Source organism: Heloderma suspectum, chromosome 1 (assembly GCF_057233095.1).
Source record: "Heloderma suspectum isolate Gila_16-S chromosome 1, 16-S_ref, whole genome shotgun sequence".
Classification (NCBI taxonomy): Eukaryota; Metazoa; Chordata; class Lepidosauria; order Squamata; family Helodermatidae; genus Heloderma; species Heloderma suspectum.
In genome coordinates, this window is record NC_139458.1 from 336,404,163 (window position 1) to 336,419,571 (window position 15,409).

The 15,409-nt window shown below is 44.9% G+C and overlaps 1 protein-coding gene across 1 annotated transcript in view; it reads right to left on the bottom strand.

Moving 5' to 3' along the window:
- Positions 1-15,409, bottom strand: part of LOC146359540 (uncharacterized) — a 180,118-nt gene that overhangs the window by 114,275 nt on the left and 50,434 nt on the right. Inside the window, exons 9-10 of the mRNA XM_084816571.1 lie at positions 4,742-4,814; positions 2,366-2,499 (exon numbers count right to left, since the gene is read on the bottom strand). Coding sequence (XP_084672697.1) covers positions 2,366-2,499; positions 4,742-4,814 — 207 coding nt within the window. The remainder of the gene's footprint in view (positions 1-2,365; positions 2,500-4,741; positions 4,815-15,409) is intronic.

A 15,409-nucleotide genomic window follows, 5' to 3' on the forward strand; every position in this document is an offset into this window, starting at 1 on the left:
TTACTTACTGCTTTACTTCAACATACCAATAGTTTTCAGTTCCAGGCCATCTTCCAACTAAGGCTCTCAAGGCACCAGTCAAAGGTATATAAATAACATTACAGAGAATAATATGGAAAAGTAATTTAGAATAGGGTTTTTCAAACTTCCTGGACTTAAAGAACACTTTACGTGTACAATGTCTTTGGACGATCCATGGTGTGACTGTTATGGATGCCCTACATGTTGCAGATTATTTTGAAGGTGCTTTCTAAACTGCAGTCTTAGATCATGCAGGCACATTGCAAATGCTCCTTATTTCAGATGCTAAAGCTCCAAAGAGATACTGGCAAACCTAGTAGCTGGGCACTTGCTACTGGTGGCAAAAAGCTGATGGGAGAAAAAAGCAAAGCATCCTTCAAGTAGTGATGGAATCAGCTCATTCTTGGCCTCTTATGGTTGTTACCTTGCGACTGAAACATTTTGTTCACACAGGGCCTTCTCAGTTGGAGATCTCTAGGGATTACCGGGGCAGACATTTGACAGTTTATCAGTCAGAGGCTGAAACTCTTGCCATTTCACCTTTTGACTTGTTCACTCAAACAATTAAAAAGCATATTCTTTCATAATTCTTTGCAGAGTATTTTAAGTGAGTCTAGAGTCTCCTCTCTGGCCCTCTGCATTACTGACAAGGATGCATTGCAGAGGGAAAATTGTTTTAGCCTAACTGCTGTAAATGTTTCACTCTGCAAAAATGCTTGGGAATGTATAACAGAGGATGTCTGTCTGTGCCATAGTGCCAAGACCATGAAACCTAGACACCTGAAAGTTGGCAGGCACACTAAGAGGAAGCCAGGGGTGTGCACCTTGGGGTTATTTGGTTTTTGAAATGCATTAATTAATTTTAATTCATGTAAATGTTTGAAGCCTGAAGTACAATCTTCAGTCACTAGGTGGCAGGCTTCGCTAGCCAATGCATAGCTTTGAAGTTAGGGGTGCACGAAAGCCACTTACCTGGTCTCGCAGCTTGCTTCGCGGTGGGAGGGAGGCTCTTCGCTGCTCCCCCCGAAGTTCAGGCTGGGGGGGGGAGGCTTCCCTCCTCGCCCGGCCGAAATTCAGGCCGGGGGGGAGGCTTCCCGCCTTGCCTGGCCGAAATTCAGGCCGGGGAGGAGGCGCCTCGCCTCGCCCGGCCGTGAAATAAAAAGTTAAAAAAAAAACGCCCCCGTGATAGGCTACGTGACGATTAACGTAGCCTATCACGGCTAGATCTGCAAAGTCAGCCATGATAGGCTACGTTAATCGTCATGTAGCCTATCACGGGGGCGTTTTTTTTTTTTTTTACTTTTATTGGGATGGCGGCGGTGGCAGCCGGTCGAAAGACTGGCTGCCGCCTCTGCCCCTGTCGAAGACCTGCCGAACCGCCGCCGGGACCCGCCGCCGGGATGGACATTCGGGAAAGGTAAGTCCCATCCCGGGGGGGGGTGCAGGGGGGGTGCGGAGAATTTCTCCCCGAAACTACTTCGGGGGGCCGAATACGTTGGCACTCGGCCCCCCGAAGTTTCGGGGAGAAATTCTCCCCCATCCCTATTTGAAGTTGATATAGTTTGAAGCCACAAAGAAGTACTCTGAGGCAGTGGAGGCGGGTGGCTCCGATGTCAGTGGGGCAGTGAATCTGCCCCGGGTTTCAGTCAGAATTCTAAAGTAGCTATCCAACGTGCTGAACCCTATCCCCACAATAGGTTCAGCACTTTGGATAGCTCCTTTAGGGTTCTACCCAGTTCTGCCTGAAACCCAGAGCGGATCCACCAGCCCACTGACATTAGAGCCATCAGCCTCCACTGCTCTGAGGGACAGAGTTATGTGACTGCCCCCTCCCCCTTGCTGTGAGGCAGCCTCCCTGCAGGAAAATGGAGTGGGAGACCCCTCCCTCACAGAGCTATAGAAGTGCATCCTGGCAGGGCCATGCTTAGGGGTGTCAGCAGGAGTGGCTTCACTCAGACAGGGCAGGCACAATGCATCCAGCTGTGACAGCTGCACAACTTTGCTTGAAGGCTTCTCTGTATCACACTCCGGGGCTTGCCAGATGGCAAGACCACCTTTCCCTGGCCCCACCCGCCTTTCCCCAACTGCTAAGCGATTGGTAGTTTCCTAGCTTTTGTTCATTTTCCCCCATTCTCAAATGCCTCTCCTAAGGCTTAGTCACTTGTAGTAAGGGCTTTACACTAAAATGTGCTGGACATTTGGGGTATTTTGGCTCTGCCCCTTTTGCCTTTGCTCCCCCCCACCACTTGAACACAGCCCCCAAGTGTTTCTCTGAAAATGAACTCAGCCCATGGGCTGCAAGAGTCATGTGGACCTCAGGTCCTGCTCTGCTAAGCTCACTCACTCTGCATAGGGCTGGAGTGGCACTGGCCACATTTCGATGGTGACTCTGCCCACCTTCATGCAAACAGCGCATGCCATCTAAGGCTTCTCCATAGTCACAGTGTTGCCGCAGTTCATGCCGTGGGTACCATTTGCCTAAATGAACCAAATCCAAGGAGGACTGACTTCTTAGTTCTTCCATCCCCAGCAGCCACATTTTCAGCCACACTGAGCTGTCTGTGTACACGCTTATGCATGAATTTAGTATTCCTGCTTAGGCATGTACACCAGCAGCTCATTGATTCTGGCTGAAAGTGTGGCTGTCAGCGTGAGCTGGGTGAAAACAATGGGAGCTTAGGATCTGAAACAGCTGTGTGAACAGGCCCTCATGGTGTAGCTCTGCAGCTGCATCAGTCATTGTCTGTCAGCTTCAGCTCTCCATTTGCACAACCAGAAGAATATCATTCTTCCTCCAAGGATTCCTGAAAGGATAGGCAGTAATGCACTATCAAATTACAAGTACTATCTAAATGGTAGGCATTGCTTGCACTGGGGCAGGGTACCCAGTATGGCTGAGCTCTGCTCTTTTGCATAATGTCTAATCCAGCCATGGCGGCCCCTGCATCTGCCAATAGCAGAAGTCTTTCAAGTGGAACCCTGAGTAGCTGAACTCAAAGGATAATTGGGAGTCAAAAAGGACAGGGTGGGAAAGAACACTGATTCCAACTATAATGACAATAAGATTCTGTGCCTAGTTAATTTTGGCAGCCAGAATATGGTAATAAGTTTTGTTATGTTGATGTAGTGCCACTATAAATCAACACACTTATGGCTGTTTCCCATATGACATCATGGGAATGCTCACATAATTCATTCCCATGTCTAAAGATTTTAACATGAAGAGGAATTATGCATGTGTCTTTTTTTCCAAAAAAGATCCATGCATACGATGAATATACATGGTGCTCAGCAGTGGCACATCTCCTGTAGAAATAGGCACACATTTAAAGTTCAACTTGTGGAAAAATCTCCATCACCTAAAAATACACACATTCAGTATAGGAAGTGGTCTTTAGAAGGGATATGAAATGGAGATTTTAGTGGGGGAAACAGAGATAACAACTTGGGAACTTAATGCATTGGACTCAGCAGATGCGCTGCTGGGGATGCTACAGATAGCTGGGAGACATAGTTCAGCGGTAGTGCACATGCTTTGCATGAAGAAGTCCTGGGTTAAATCCCCAGTAGATCCAGGTAGGACAAGCAAAACACCTACCCAAAACCCTAGGGAGCTGCTGCCAGTCAATGTTGACAATACCGGGCTCGTTGGACCAATCAATGTTCTGCCACTGTTTAAGGCAGCTTCCTATGTTCCTATGCTGCTTGAACAGCCACCTGTGATAAAGTTAACTTGTGAATAAGCACCTATATATGCAACTTGCTAGATGCGATGTTCCTTGTGTGAAGTTTGTCCAGACATCGCACGAAATCTTCCCGGTACCCAACCGAAAAGTGCAACCAATCAGGGATACCACTTGGGATGTGGTGTCGACTTCACCAGCTGCTCCTGCGACATACCACAGGGTAAGCAGCAGGAGTGGACATGTTTTTATATTCCTGTAACAGAAGTCAGTCATAGAGGATGTCAGCACTTGTTGGAATGCTTTCTCAAACGATGTCTGTATATGTTTATACACAGACTAGAGATAGGCAACCCAGTGCGCTCCATATGTTTTGGGCTATAATTTTCATAAACCCTGACCATTGGCTATGCTAGTGGGGGCTGATGGGAGCTGTAGTCCAAAACATCCAGAGGTTACCAGGTTGCCTGCCCCTAACACAGACACGTATGCTAGGTGATTTATATGCTTTTTCGCACTTTTATATGGAAACTTTTATTTTGCTTTTTCAGGATGGCATTTAAAAGCAAGAGATCGCCAATATTACAGGCCGAGTGTTAAAAGCAAGTTCTGAAAAGCTAGCACCAGCCCAGCAATTCCTGTTATGGAAAAAAGCTTTTGTTAGGCAGTTACATTTTTAAAGCAGTGACTGGCACTGGCAACTATGAGTGGCTGGTTAGCATGTTCAGGGTGGGGGGTGGGGGCATGCATTGCACATATGCCTTTTAAGAAAGTGCAACATTCAATTTTTTTTAGCCCTGGAAATATTCAACACTATTTATAAAGCTGTACATTTTAGCATGCAAAGCAGTCAAGAACATTCCAGGGGCTTCTGCTTGTGATACTGGCTGCCAGTTTTCTGTGGGCAATATATTTGTTTCTACGGCAGTGAAGAGAATTCCTTTGAAAAGGACAGGCAAATATGCCCATGTCGTTTACATACTTTCTGTGGTTTGCATATTCTGTGGCTAAAAATATCTAAACCTCTTTTAGCCCACCTTCAGAATCAGACTTGAAATTAGACTGGGGTGCAGAGTGCAGCTCTTGTGAGTGGCTCATCTTTTTTTGCATCTGAAAAAAAGAAGAAGTTGAAAGAGAGAAAGAAACCTTAGACTTCAAGCATCTGACTTGGAGCTAACATTCTTGTCTCTGTTACAATTTAAAGAGCGACTGCTCCATATGTCTCTATAAAAGGAGAAACTCGCTAAATTTGGACAGGGCACGAGAACACTGATTAAATCAAATACTTGGTTGGGCCAACGTAAAGAAAATATTGTCAGGCCTTGGCTTCCTGCTTCACCATCACAGAAACAGACGTTTGTGGATTGTTGGCAGCTTAGCTTAGCTTGCTCAGTCAGACTTTGCCACGCTAACTTTCTCAACATAAAAGGACGTAAACCGAATGCAGCTGAACTGGAATGAGAGTGGGTGGCCAGTGAGACAAACCCCAAATCCCAGCATTGCAAGCTGGGACAAATGAGTTGGGTGTGGGACAAAATTGAGATTTTCATTGCATTGAGCTGGCAGACAGCAGTAAAAGTAAGTGGAAAAGACACTGACGAGCATGGAGCTGGAGCAAAATATTATGGAGTTCTAGGAAAACATCTCACAGACATTCATCACCAAGTTTACAGTTCTGGCATATAAGTCCACATTTACCACAGAGCCTCATGTGTTGTTCCTTCGTAAAGGTCTTCAGATATCTACCATTAACACTTTACAATAAATCAGTATCCCTTCTTTGTTGGAATGCTCCCAGTTCATTGGTGGCTTGAGGTAACATCCCGCTGAAAACATTTTTTTAAAGTATTTCCAGAGTTGGGGAAGATTGGCTTGACCACCCCAGAACAGACTATTGATTTAGAGCTTCTGCTACATTTAGCAGCAGGTCAAGATGCAGCTGGTTTTTTAAAAAAAATCTAAATGTATTTGATCGATACAGTTTGTGACATACTGTAAATGGAAAGTAATGCCTTCCAGCTCATGAGGCAATAACCTCTCATTTCAATTCACCTGGCAGGGCCAGGCCAGGAATAGCTTGCTGCAGCCAAATCTAGATTATGAGGGTATTTCTCCAGCTATTGGTCCCTGCGATCCATGACTTGAGCTAGAATCTGGTGCCTGTTGTTCAGCAAGCAGAGGGCACTCTTGTGTTGACCAAGCAAAGGCAGCAGCAGCAGGCCAGGCTCCTACAGCTTATGTGCGACCTTGCCTATCTAGGGGCTTCCTGGTGCCAGGCAATCACAGATGCTGATTTTATACACTCCTGTTCCTTCTATCAGGGGCACATGCTTTTGCATGCAGAAGATCCCAGGTTTGATCCCCAGCATCTCCTGGTAGGGGTATGAAAGAAATCTTTTCTGAAACCATGGAGGGAGAGTCATTGCCAATCAAGACCAACAATACTGGGCGAGATGGACCAATGGTCTGAGTTAGGAGAAGGCAGCTTCCCATGTTCCTAGGGCTGGGCTGCAGAAAAACTGAGATCCCCTCAGTTGCCACAAAATCATTTTCTTGTGTGAAGTTTCCTGGGAAATCCTTGAAAAAACAGCAATGAACAAATGGCTGAAATGTGTGCCCTCTCCCCTACCAGTTCCTCCCTTTTTCAGGCACCCCCGCTGCCCCTGCTCCCATTCAACGCTTGCCTTTGCGAAGTCCCCCCAATGCTCTTAGGCAGGAGATGACACTGCTGAGTATACAGCATATCCAGAAGTTAGTTCATTTTTTTCCTTATCGAAACTGTATCCCTCCCTCAGGGCATCATCCCATGGGACTGCTCCACCTCTGCTGGTTCCGTTGTGCTCGTGGGACCCACCATCTGCACAACAGGGCTTTTGCACTTCTAAAAATAACTCCAGACATGAGTGGAAACATTCGTTTCCAGATCGGGACGGGTCAGCATGTTTCCGTCCGTGAGCCCTGCTGACCTGCCCCATTCTGGACATTAGCACTTCCGCTCATTTGGGGATATTTTTAGAACTGCAAAAGCCCCATTGTGCAAACCATGGCTCCCACGAGCACATGAGCACAATAGCATATTCCTTTTAATCTCATTGAATCAGGGCAGTTTGCAAAATGTAATTTTAAAAAATCATAATAAAACCATAACAAACGACAACAACAAAAATGGCAGGAGATGCATAAAATAGATACATAAAATACGTATTATACCACCCAGCTTTATAAACCAATTTAAAATGCCATGGGAAACAAATAGGTTTAGACCCGGTGCTGAGAAGAATAGCATGTTGGCACCAGCCACTCCTCCATGTGGGGAGGTTGTTCCATAATTGGGTCACCACAACAGAGAAAGCTGTCTCCCATCTTGTTACATAATGTGCCATGGGTACTTGGACAAGATCTGAAGCATGGGCAGGCTGATACAGAGAGCGGCTTCAGATGTTTGGGCCCCAAGCAATTTGAGGTCTTAAAGGTAAGTATCAGTACCTTGAATTGGACCTGGAAGTGAATAGATAGCCAGTGCAGTCTTTTAGAATTGGTGTGATATGAGTCCTGCTGGCGGTACCAGTTACAACCCTGGCCATTGTATTCTGCACGAGCTGAAGCTTCTGAGTCATCTCCAAGGGCAGCCCCATGCACAACACATCACAGCAATCTAATCAGGATATTACCAGAGCATGAACTCCTGTAGCCAGACTATATCCAGGACCTTGCTTCCCTTTCCTTAACTGGACATGATGTTCCCATGTATGCTTCTCAGTCAGCAGTTGTGTCATTTCGTACTAAACTGTATGATTTATGGTCTTCTATGTAGGCAGAAGAAGCTATAGACATGATGCTCCTTCACAGGAAATAACACATAATTGCACTTAATTTAAAGGGAAGCCAGCAAGGGCTTCACAAAGCCCAGCTCATCAATGGTTGCTCACTCCCCCATCTCGAAGGTAAGGGATTGTTACTGTTGTTGATTGGGAAGAGGGGCAGATGGAAGGGAGGGCCAAAATAGCGGTGGAGGTACCCCCCATTTAGAGCTGGGCCCAAATTTCAAAGGTTCTGGGGGCTTTTCTACACAAGGCATTTATTATGCACTCATCATTCCCTGCTCATGGTTGTTTACAGGTTCTTTAGACGATGTGACCCTCTAGTTTCACTTCTGTGTTTAACCAACATTTTGGCACTTTTTTTTTTTTTTAAGCACAGGGAAAATGCGTCATTTGATTGTGAAAGCAAGAGAAAGCACGGTTTCTTCTTGTGTATTTGTGCTATTCCACTATACCACAGTGCCACTTAGAGGTTATGTTGAGAAAAAGCAGGAAAGGAAACACACCTCATATAGTGCTTGGATCTCAATTCTGACATGAAATCAAAAGTAGATGCAGCAGGTTAAGAGCTGATTAATAGCCTGTTGTAGAAAAGCTCTGGGATTTACAACGCTACCTACATGCATTTATAATCCTTTCTTTATGGAGGCAGTTTGGTTCCATAGATGACTTTTTATATCAACAATAACTGGAGGCTCTGCAAGTTGCTTGTATAATTAGTATTTATGCAGATACTAACAGCTGAGTAATAGAACATGTTGCCCATGAATGTTGTCTAATATTTTTTAATGGAAACATCTACAGAGGAGCTCACACAGGCATATTCATCACCCATCAAGTGACGACTTGAACTGTGAATCACCCATGACAGATCAAATTCCACAAACAGAGCTTTCACCTGGCATCGTCTTAAACACGATCATTTTTCAATGCAGGCATTTACATATGATCCATTAGATGCCAAGATACACTTTCATAATTCTCATGTAATACAGCCCCTTTTGTGCTGTATTATTTCAGAATGCAGGTGGGCAGAATAACATCATGAATTTGACCCTCATCAAAGCCTCAAAATCCATATGGCTAGCAGGTTAGAGACACTGGCTTTTACTTGGGTTTATTAAGTGCTGTTTTTATTTATTGTTCACATTTTATGTTTTTAGTGTATTGTATACCGCCCTGAGAATTTGGGTTATTGAGTAGTTTAAAGGTGTAATAGATAGATAGGCAAGGGGGGGGGAGGGGGGGAGACAGAGAGAGAGAGAGAGAGAGATGAAAGCGATAAATACACAGGCAGACAGGCAGACAGACAGACAGAGATTATTAGGGATTTTGGAGAAATCTGCAATGGAATCAAATGAGTTCAGATTTCTATGAATCTGACCCACAGATTCCGGAGTGGACCAGCTCTTCTTGAGTTGCATGGGCTCCATGGACTTGTGGACTGTTTCCTAAGTTGCATGGATTCTGCAGACGTGTGGACCAGCTTTTTTAGTTTCCAGAATTTTACACAAATTTAGTCGTAGACAAATACATAAAATAAAAAAACCACCCCAAAATGTGTATTTCCCCCATAGGTTAAAGCATGAAAATGTGTATTTTGGGGGGGATTTGCTCATTTTGGGAGAATTTGTGCTTTGGGATGGGAATTGTGTATTATGACAAGTGTGAATTTGATCAAATGCAAATTTGCACAAATTCAGGAAATGGGCAAGAATCCAATTCCATCAATGAGTGGATGGTGGAATGAAAGGCACCCGGGAATCTGCGAAATGCAGACAGAATGAATTTTACCAAATCCATACATCCCTACAGATCGTAGGGGTTCTTGTAGCCTAGACTTGGCCTTGATAGGGTGAAGAGCTGCCGGCTGTGTTGAAGTGAATGAAGAAGCCTTCCCTTGTATGGGGAGCTGTACGTGTGCTGCGGGGCTTGCAGTCTCTCAGTGAGCCTGGCTGAAATCTTGTAACATGTTGGTCACAACAGTGTGTGCTTTCTCATAAAGTACACACTGGTAGATGTGTACACACAGCAAAATATAAAGTACACAAACACAGCATAAAGTGCACACAGTGGTAGATTTGTCCCTGGCACAGCACAAAAGATTCAACCATGTGTTAAAGGGCAATGGTTTAAAAACTTAAAATTTGCCATAAGCACTCAGACCCGAAGCACAGCAGCAGACCCCAAACTACCAGCTCTATCTTTTCTTTTTTACCTTAGAGTTAGTGCAGGGGTCCTGACCCCTGTGGGATCAGTCTCCACACCTGCAATATATACTGCCACATAGTGATCCATTTGCTTTAAACAGTCACTATTTGGCAATATAAATTGCAGGTGTTGGGCCCCTGATCCAGATCAGGAAAAAGAGGAGAGAAGAGTTAAAAGCCCCCTGCCCCCACAAACTAGGCTTTGATCCAGATTGGGGCCTTGGATCTACTCTTGTCTTGAGTACAAAAGAAAGTAATGTGTGCTTTGGTCCTGAGATTATGGGCTTCTCCACACAAGGCTAAAATCCTGCACCCTTACTGGGGCTTCTGTTTCCTGACTCCTTACAGGATTAAGACTGCTTCCTTTACATGTGGTGTTTTCCAGGGGTTTTCTTTCTGGGCAAGTTCTACATGTTTCATTATACAGCCACTACATGACACTGTGGTGTAGCTGCAATGTAGCAGGATTCCAGAAATTCACCGGAAATTTATCGCACCTCAAAGCATGATAAGCTCTCTTACTGCATTTTCCCCATTAAGAATAATGTTGCTATAAAGGCCAGAAAGCATGGGACAACATCATATAATGGACCCGCAAAAAAACATGAGTGACCAATCACAAGCGCACAATAAAAGCCTCATGTAGAAATGCCCTCTATGTCCATAAAACAAGAATGTATACATACAGATTTTCAAATGTAAATTTTGCAAGTTTTCTAGCTCACAGTATGACAAATACAATTTTATTTTCAAACCCCTTTCTACTCTAGTTCTTAAAGTTAGGTTATCAGGAAATATGTTCTAAATAAGATCCAAAGTAGACACGGCACACAATTGCATGTATCTTTCTTCTGATTTTTTTTAATAAACCAAAAGCAACCTTAGTAGAATTTAAATGAAAAAAAATGCGATTTTAAAAGAAGTTTAAATGAAAAAAATGGTGGGGGTGGGGGTGCTGGTGGGGGTCGTGGTGGAAGAAGAGGAGGAGGAAGAGTAACTCTTTCCTCTCCAGACATTTTCCCATTCAAAATCACTTACTCCACCCAAGCTGCTTTTTCTCTATGGAAAAAGCATCTGAAGAGGAAATGTTTAAGCAGAAACACCTCATCCTACCTTTCACCTGTTCCATTACTCTGCTGTAACTCAAAGCCTCCTGAAGCTGTTTACGGGTGTGTGTGTTTTAAACAGAGGAAAAATATACATGATTGCATACAACATCTAATTTAGCCCTAAATCTATGCTTCCATAATTTGATTCTACTGCTTCTTAGCTTCTACCCACAAAAGCAAAACATGCTTCCCAACAATAATGCCTGCTGCTCTTCAACAATACCTCAATTCAAACTAAGGTTATGTGACCATCACCTGTGGATAAACCATCAAATGCCAGGAATTGAAAGTTCACCATCTGGTCCATTGAGTAAGTTCCAGACAGTGTCATTCAAGGGTGGTTGTGGAATTCCAGGCCAAATGGGGGCACGATCTCATTTAAAAAAGCAATGTTATAGTCATTATTACTGCATGCAAGCAATGGTAGCAAAAATAAGTGTGTGTATATTTTCTGAGTGAAATTTCATTTCAGCACTGTTCATAAACAGATTTAAAAGATTAATTTTATCAGTAGAGCAATGTGAGGGAGAAAAATGCCTTTCCACAGCCCATCTCCCTCCATTTTTCACAACTGAAAATAAAAGAATGTTAAGCAGTCTATAAAGCCATGTGGTGACAGCTGCTTCACAATAAAGATATGTGCAGTGTTTATAGACTGCAGTACTTTTAACATTAATCGAAATTCCATTTTTGTTAGCCACACAGACAACTACCCAATGAAAAATTGCTCTCCTTTTGGACGGTTTGCTCCAGAAATTCACAAGGAATAAAATGTCACATTCCTTGTTTTGTCAGAAGAATGTGCAAGGAAATCCTCTGCATGTTTACTCAGAAGTAAAACCCACTGTATTCAGTGAGGCTTCCTCCTTAGCAAGTGTGCCATAGCACTGCACCCTTAGCTGAGTATCCTGAGCAAGTCAAGACGATAATATATTATTGGGGGATGGGGGGGGAGGTTTCCTAGGCCTACACTTCATGTTTCCCAATGAGAAAATCATTCCACAAGTAGGGATGTTAGAGAATTCTGCCATGGACTCCAATGAGTCTGTGGTGGAACGGACCATCCACCTAGGGGTGTACGAAACTCAACTTACCTGGCTCCGCTGGGGTCCTCAGGTGTGGGGAGGCGATCCGTTCCTCCCCCCGGAATCCTCGATGAGGGGGGAGGTGATCTGTTCCTCCCCACCAGAATCCTGCCCAGCTGGCTCTGCTCCGTGGCCAGTCTGCAGAGCCGCTGGCCGGGACAACCTGCAGCGGGGCCTCCAGCCGTTGCTGGGCTGCTGCGGCCACAAATGGCGTCCTGCGTAGGGGATGCCATTTGCGTCCCTACGCTAGCCTGTGATAGGCTACGTAAATATTTACGTAGCCTATCACGGCTAAAGCAGGAACGCAAATGGCGTAGGGGACACCATTTGCGTCCCTGCTTTAGCTGTGGTAGGCTACGTAAATATATACGTAGCCTATCACGGGCTAGCGTAGGGACGCAAATGGCAGCTGCTATGACGGCCGCCATTTGCAGCCGCAGCAGCCGGAGCTGCCACTGCCACTTCATCCGCCACTTCATCCGCCACTGGAGCCGCCACCACCAGAGCCGCCACTGCCACTGCATCCACCACCAGGTAGGTCCGTCCTGGGGGGATTCCACAGGGTGGTGGGCAGGGAGGCCGTTCCACCACGGATGCCAGGGGGCCGGATTCTAAAGAATCCAGCCTCACTGGAGTCTGTGGCAGAATTCTCCGCCATCCCTACCCCCACCTCCGACACCCCGCAAAGTTGCCCCAGAACGGATCCTACCTGCCACTGGTGGGGTCTGGTCCGTCTGCTGCAGTCCGCTGCTGGTCTGCGGAAGAAAATGGCGTCCGGCATAGCGAATGCCATTTGCGTCCCTTCTCTTTGCCATGATAGGCTACGTAAAGATTTACATAGCCTATCACGGCAAAGAGCAGGGACGCAAAGAGCATCTGCTACGCCCGACGCCATTTGCGTCCGCAGACCAACAGCGGACAGAAGTCCGCCAGTGGCCGGAGCCGGCGGGCAGCTCCGCAGACTCGCTGTGGAGCGGAGCCGACTGGCGAGGATTCTGGGGGGAGGGATAGATCGTCTCCCCCCTACGGACTCCCCATGGACTCCAGGTAAGGGGGTTTTGTACATCCCTATACAAGAAATGACTGTATGGCATTTTGAACACTAAGTGGTTTTAGTTCAAGCAAAAGCCCTTTGAGCAAAAGGGACAGAAAGTCAAGAGAGCTGATCGATCTGTCTTTGGAGAACAATTTCAACTGTCCAGCTCTGTCCTATAGAAAAAAAGGTGAAGAAGAGAAGAGATGGCAAACAAATACAGTTCTGATATATCGTAAAGTGGACTTTGAGTATTTCTACCAATATATGCAGGACCTGGAACACAGAAGAGCTGTATTTCCAAAGGGCACCGCCTGTGTAGCTGACTGATGCTGGAAAATCCAAAGCATTTATTTATTTCTATACTGCCCAATACCTGAAGCTCTCTGGGTGGTTCACAAAAATTAAAGCCAAAGAATACAGACAATGGAAACTGGAACTTTGTGTTTTTTCTGATAGGAAGAACCGGCTAAAATGAGTAAAATGTTTTCAAATCTTCACATTTTATGTATGTGTGTGTATATAATAGCATGAATATCTAAGAGAGCAATCCTATGGCCCTCTAGACACTGTCTAGTGGGCCATAGGATATGGTCTATTCCAGGAACCGACCTTGGAGCCTGCACCCTGAGGTCGGTTCCTGGAAAACTGACCACCCCCCTCGTCCGCACTGCCTCCGAGGCAGTGCGGAAAAAGCCCCATCCTCCATGCTAGGAAGGCAAGCATGGAGCGACTGAAAAGGGGAGGGGCTGGGGGGCATTCCAGGTTGGGGAGAGCGGAGCTGCACATACCCAGCCGGCCCCCCCGCAGCTAGACAACCGAAAATGGCTGTCTAGCAAAAAAGCAAGGCAGGAGAGGCGTAGAAGAAACGATCCCTCCGTGCCTCTGCTGCCTTGCTTTGGGTAGGCGATCGCCTATCTACTTAGGATTGCGCCCTAAAACATCTTTTTAAAAAGGACATTGATGTGATTTCTCAATAAAAATTAAAAAAAATATATAAAAAATAAAGAAAATGAAGGAATCCACCCAAGTTAAGCACTTCAAGGTGCGATCCTATGCAAGTCTGGACAAAAAAAAGTCCTACAACTCCCAGCATTCTCCAGTCCACTGATTGGAGTGGGAGAGTTAAGCATAAGCTTAACTCAACTTGCTTGGCTTTACCTGGATCAAGCTCTGTGTTCTTAAGGAGAATTTCTGATTGGTATTGCATGCTTTATAACAGATTCAAACTTTTGCTGAAAAGTTAGGAAGGAAAAAAACAAAAGGAAAGCTATCTGTTTGGTGACACTACCTAAAACACTTGGCTGAACTGTCCATTCTGTGGCTGTTTCTCCCTGTTTTCAAGACAAGAGAGTTTACAAAGCGAACAACTCAAAATAACCATTTATTTTGGTAAAATTTATACCGTCAGATTCTACTTTTAGCCAGGAAGTGCAAACAAAGCTGGGAGACAGCTTGTTCCCTGACCCCAGATTCATTCCGTGTTGCTATAGCATCCCCCCTGAGAAAATGGAACAGGCTCTTTTCCTCTCCTTAGTTCTATTCAATGGGCTTTTGTCAGCTGTTGAATTATAGCATTAAAATTTAAATACTACAGATTTAATGGAGGATTATTATGACACCCCCATGCATTCTTTCTGTTGCTACTGGAAACAAACCCAAGGAATGAGCAGAAGACTTTTTTCATTATTATTTTAAAGAAGCTGTCCTTTTAAATCATGCTGATGCTACTAACTTATTTGGGAACAACAAAAATGGCTCCAACTTTGATTATTATTGTTTCTATGCCAAAGGAGATTGCAAAGAAGCCCAGATCACAAACCCCTTTGATTTACTGAGCATTACTAACAATTGAGTTGCCTCCACTAATTATCAGTTCTTTGAAAGCTCATTTATTATATATTCATAAATGGGGAGGGGAAAATTACCTGTGGTTAGCCAAATACATATCTATATCTATATCTATCTGGTGTGCAAGGGTGTATGTGTGCATTCTTCCATAAAATTCACATATTGATTGAATGCAGGGAGAAAATGCTTTTTCTAGCAGCCACTGAATTTGTATCTTACAGTTGTATGTATCCTTAGGAAGGAAAGAATAGAGGAAAGAAGATGAAAGCTGACTCTGTTCCAAGAGAATCCCATCATGGAAAATAAGAAAATGACAGGCCGGATCCGATGTCCTGATGTTCTACTCCTAGCATCCCTTGGATAGTGTGCAGTGCCTCCAGTCCCAACATCATGCCACAACTCAGTGTGCCAGTGTCAGCTGCTGGTTCTAATGTGAGTGGCACCAGCAAGAGGCCCTGGCACCCCTGTGGTGTGATGTTCCTACATTTTTCCCCAGAATAAAAATCTACCAAACATAATGCTATGTTTACTAAAGTGATGCTTAAAAAAGTGACATACCTCTGGAGCAGAGGGAAGGGGGCAGGGGGCTCAGACAA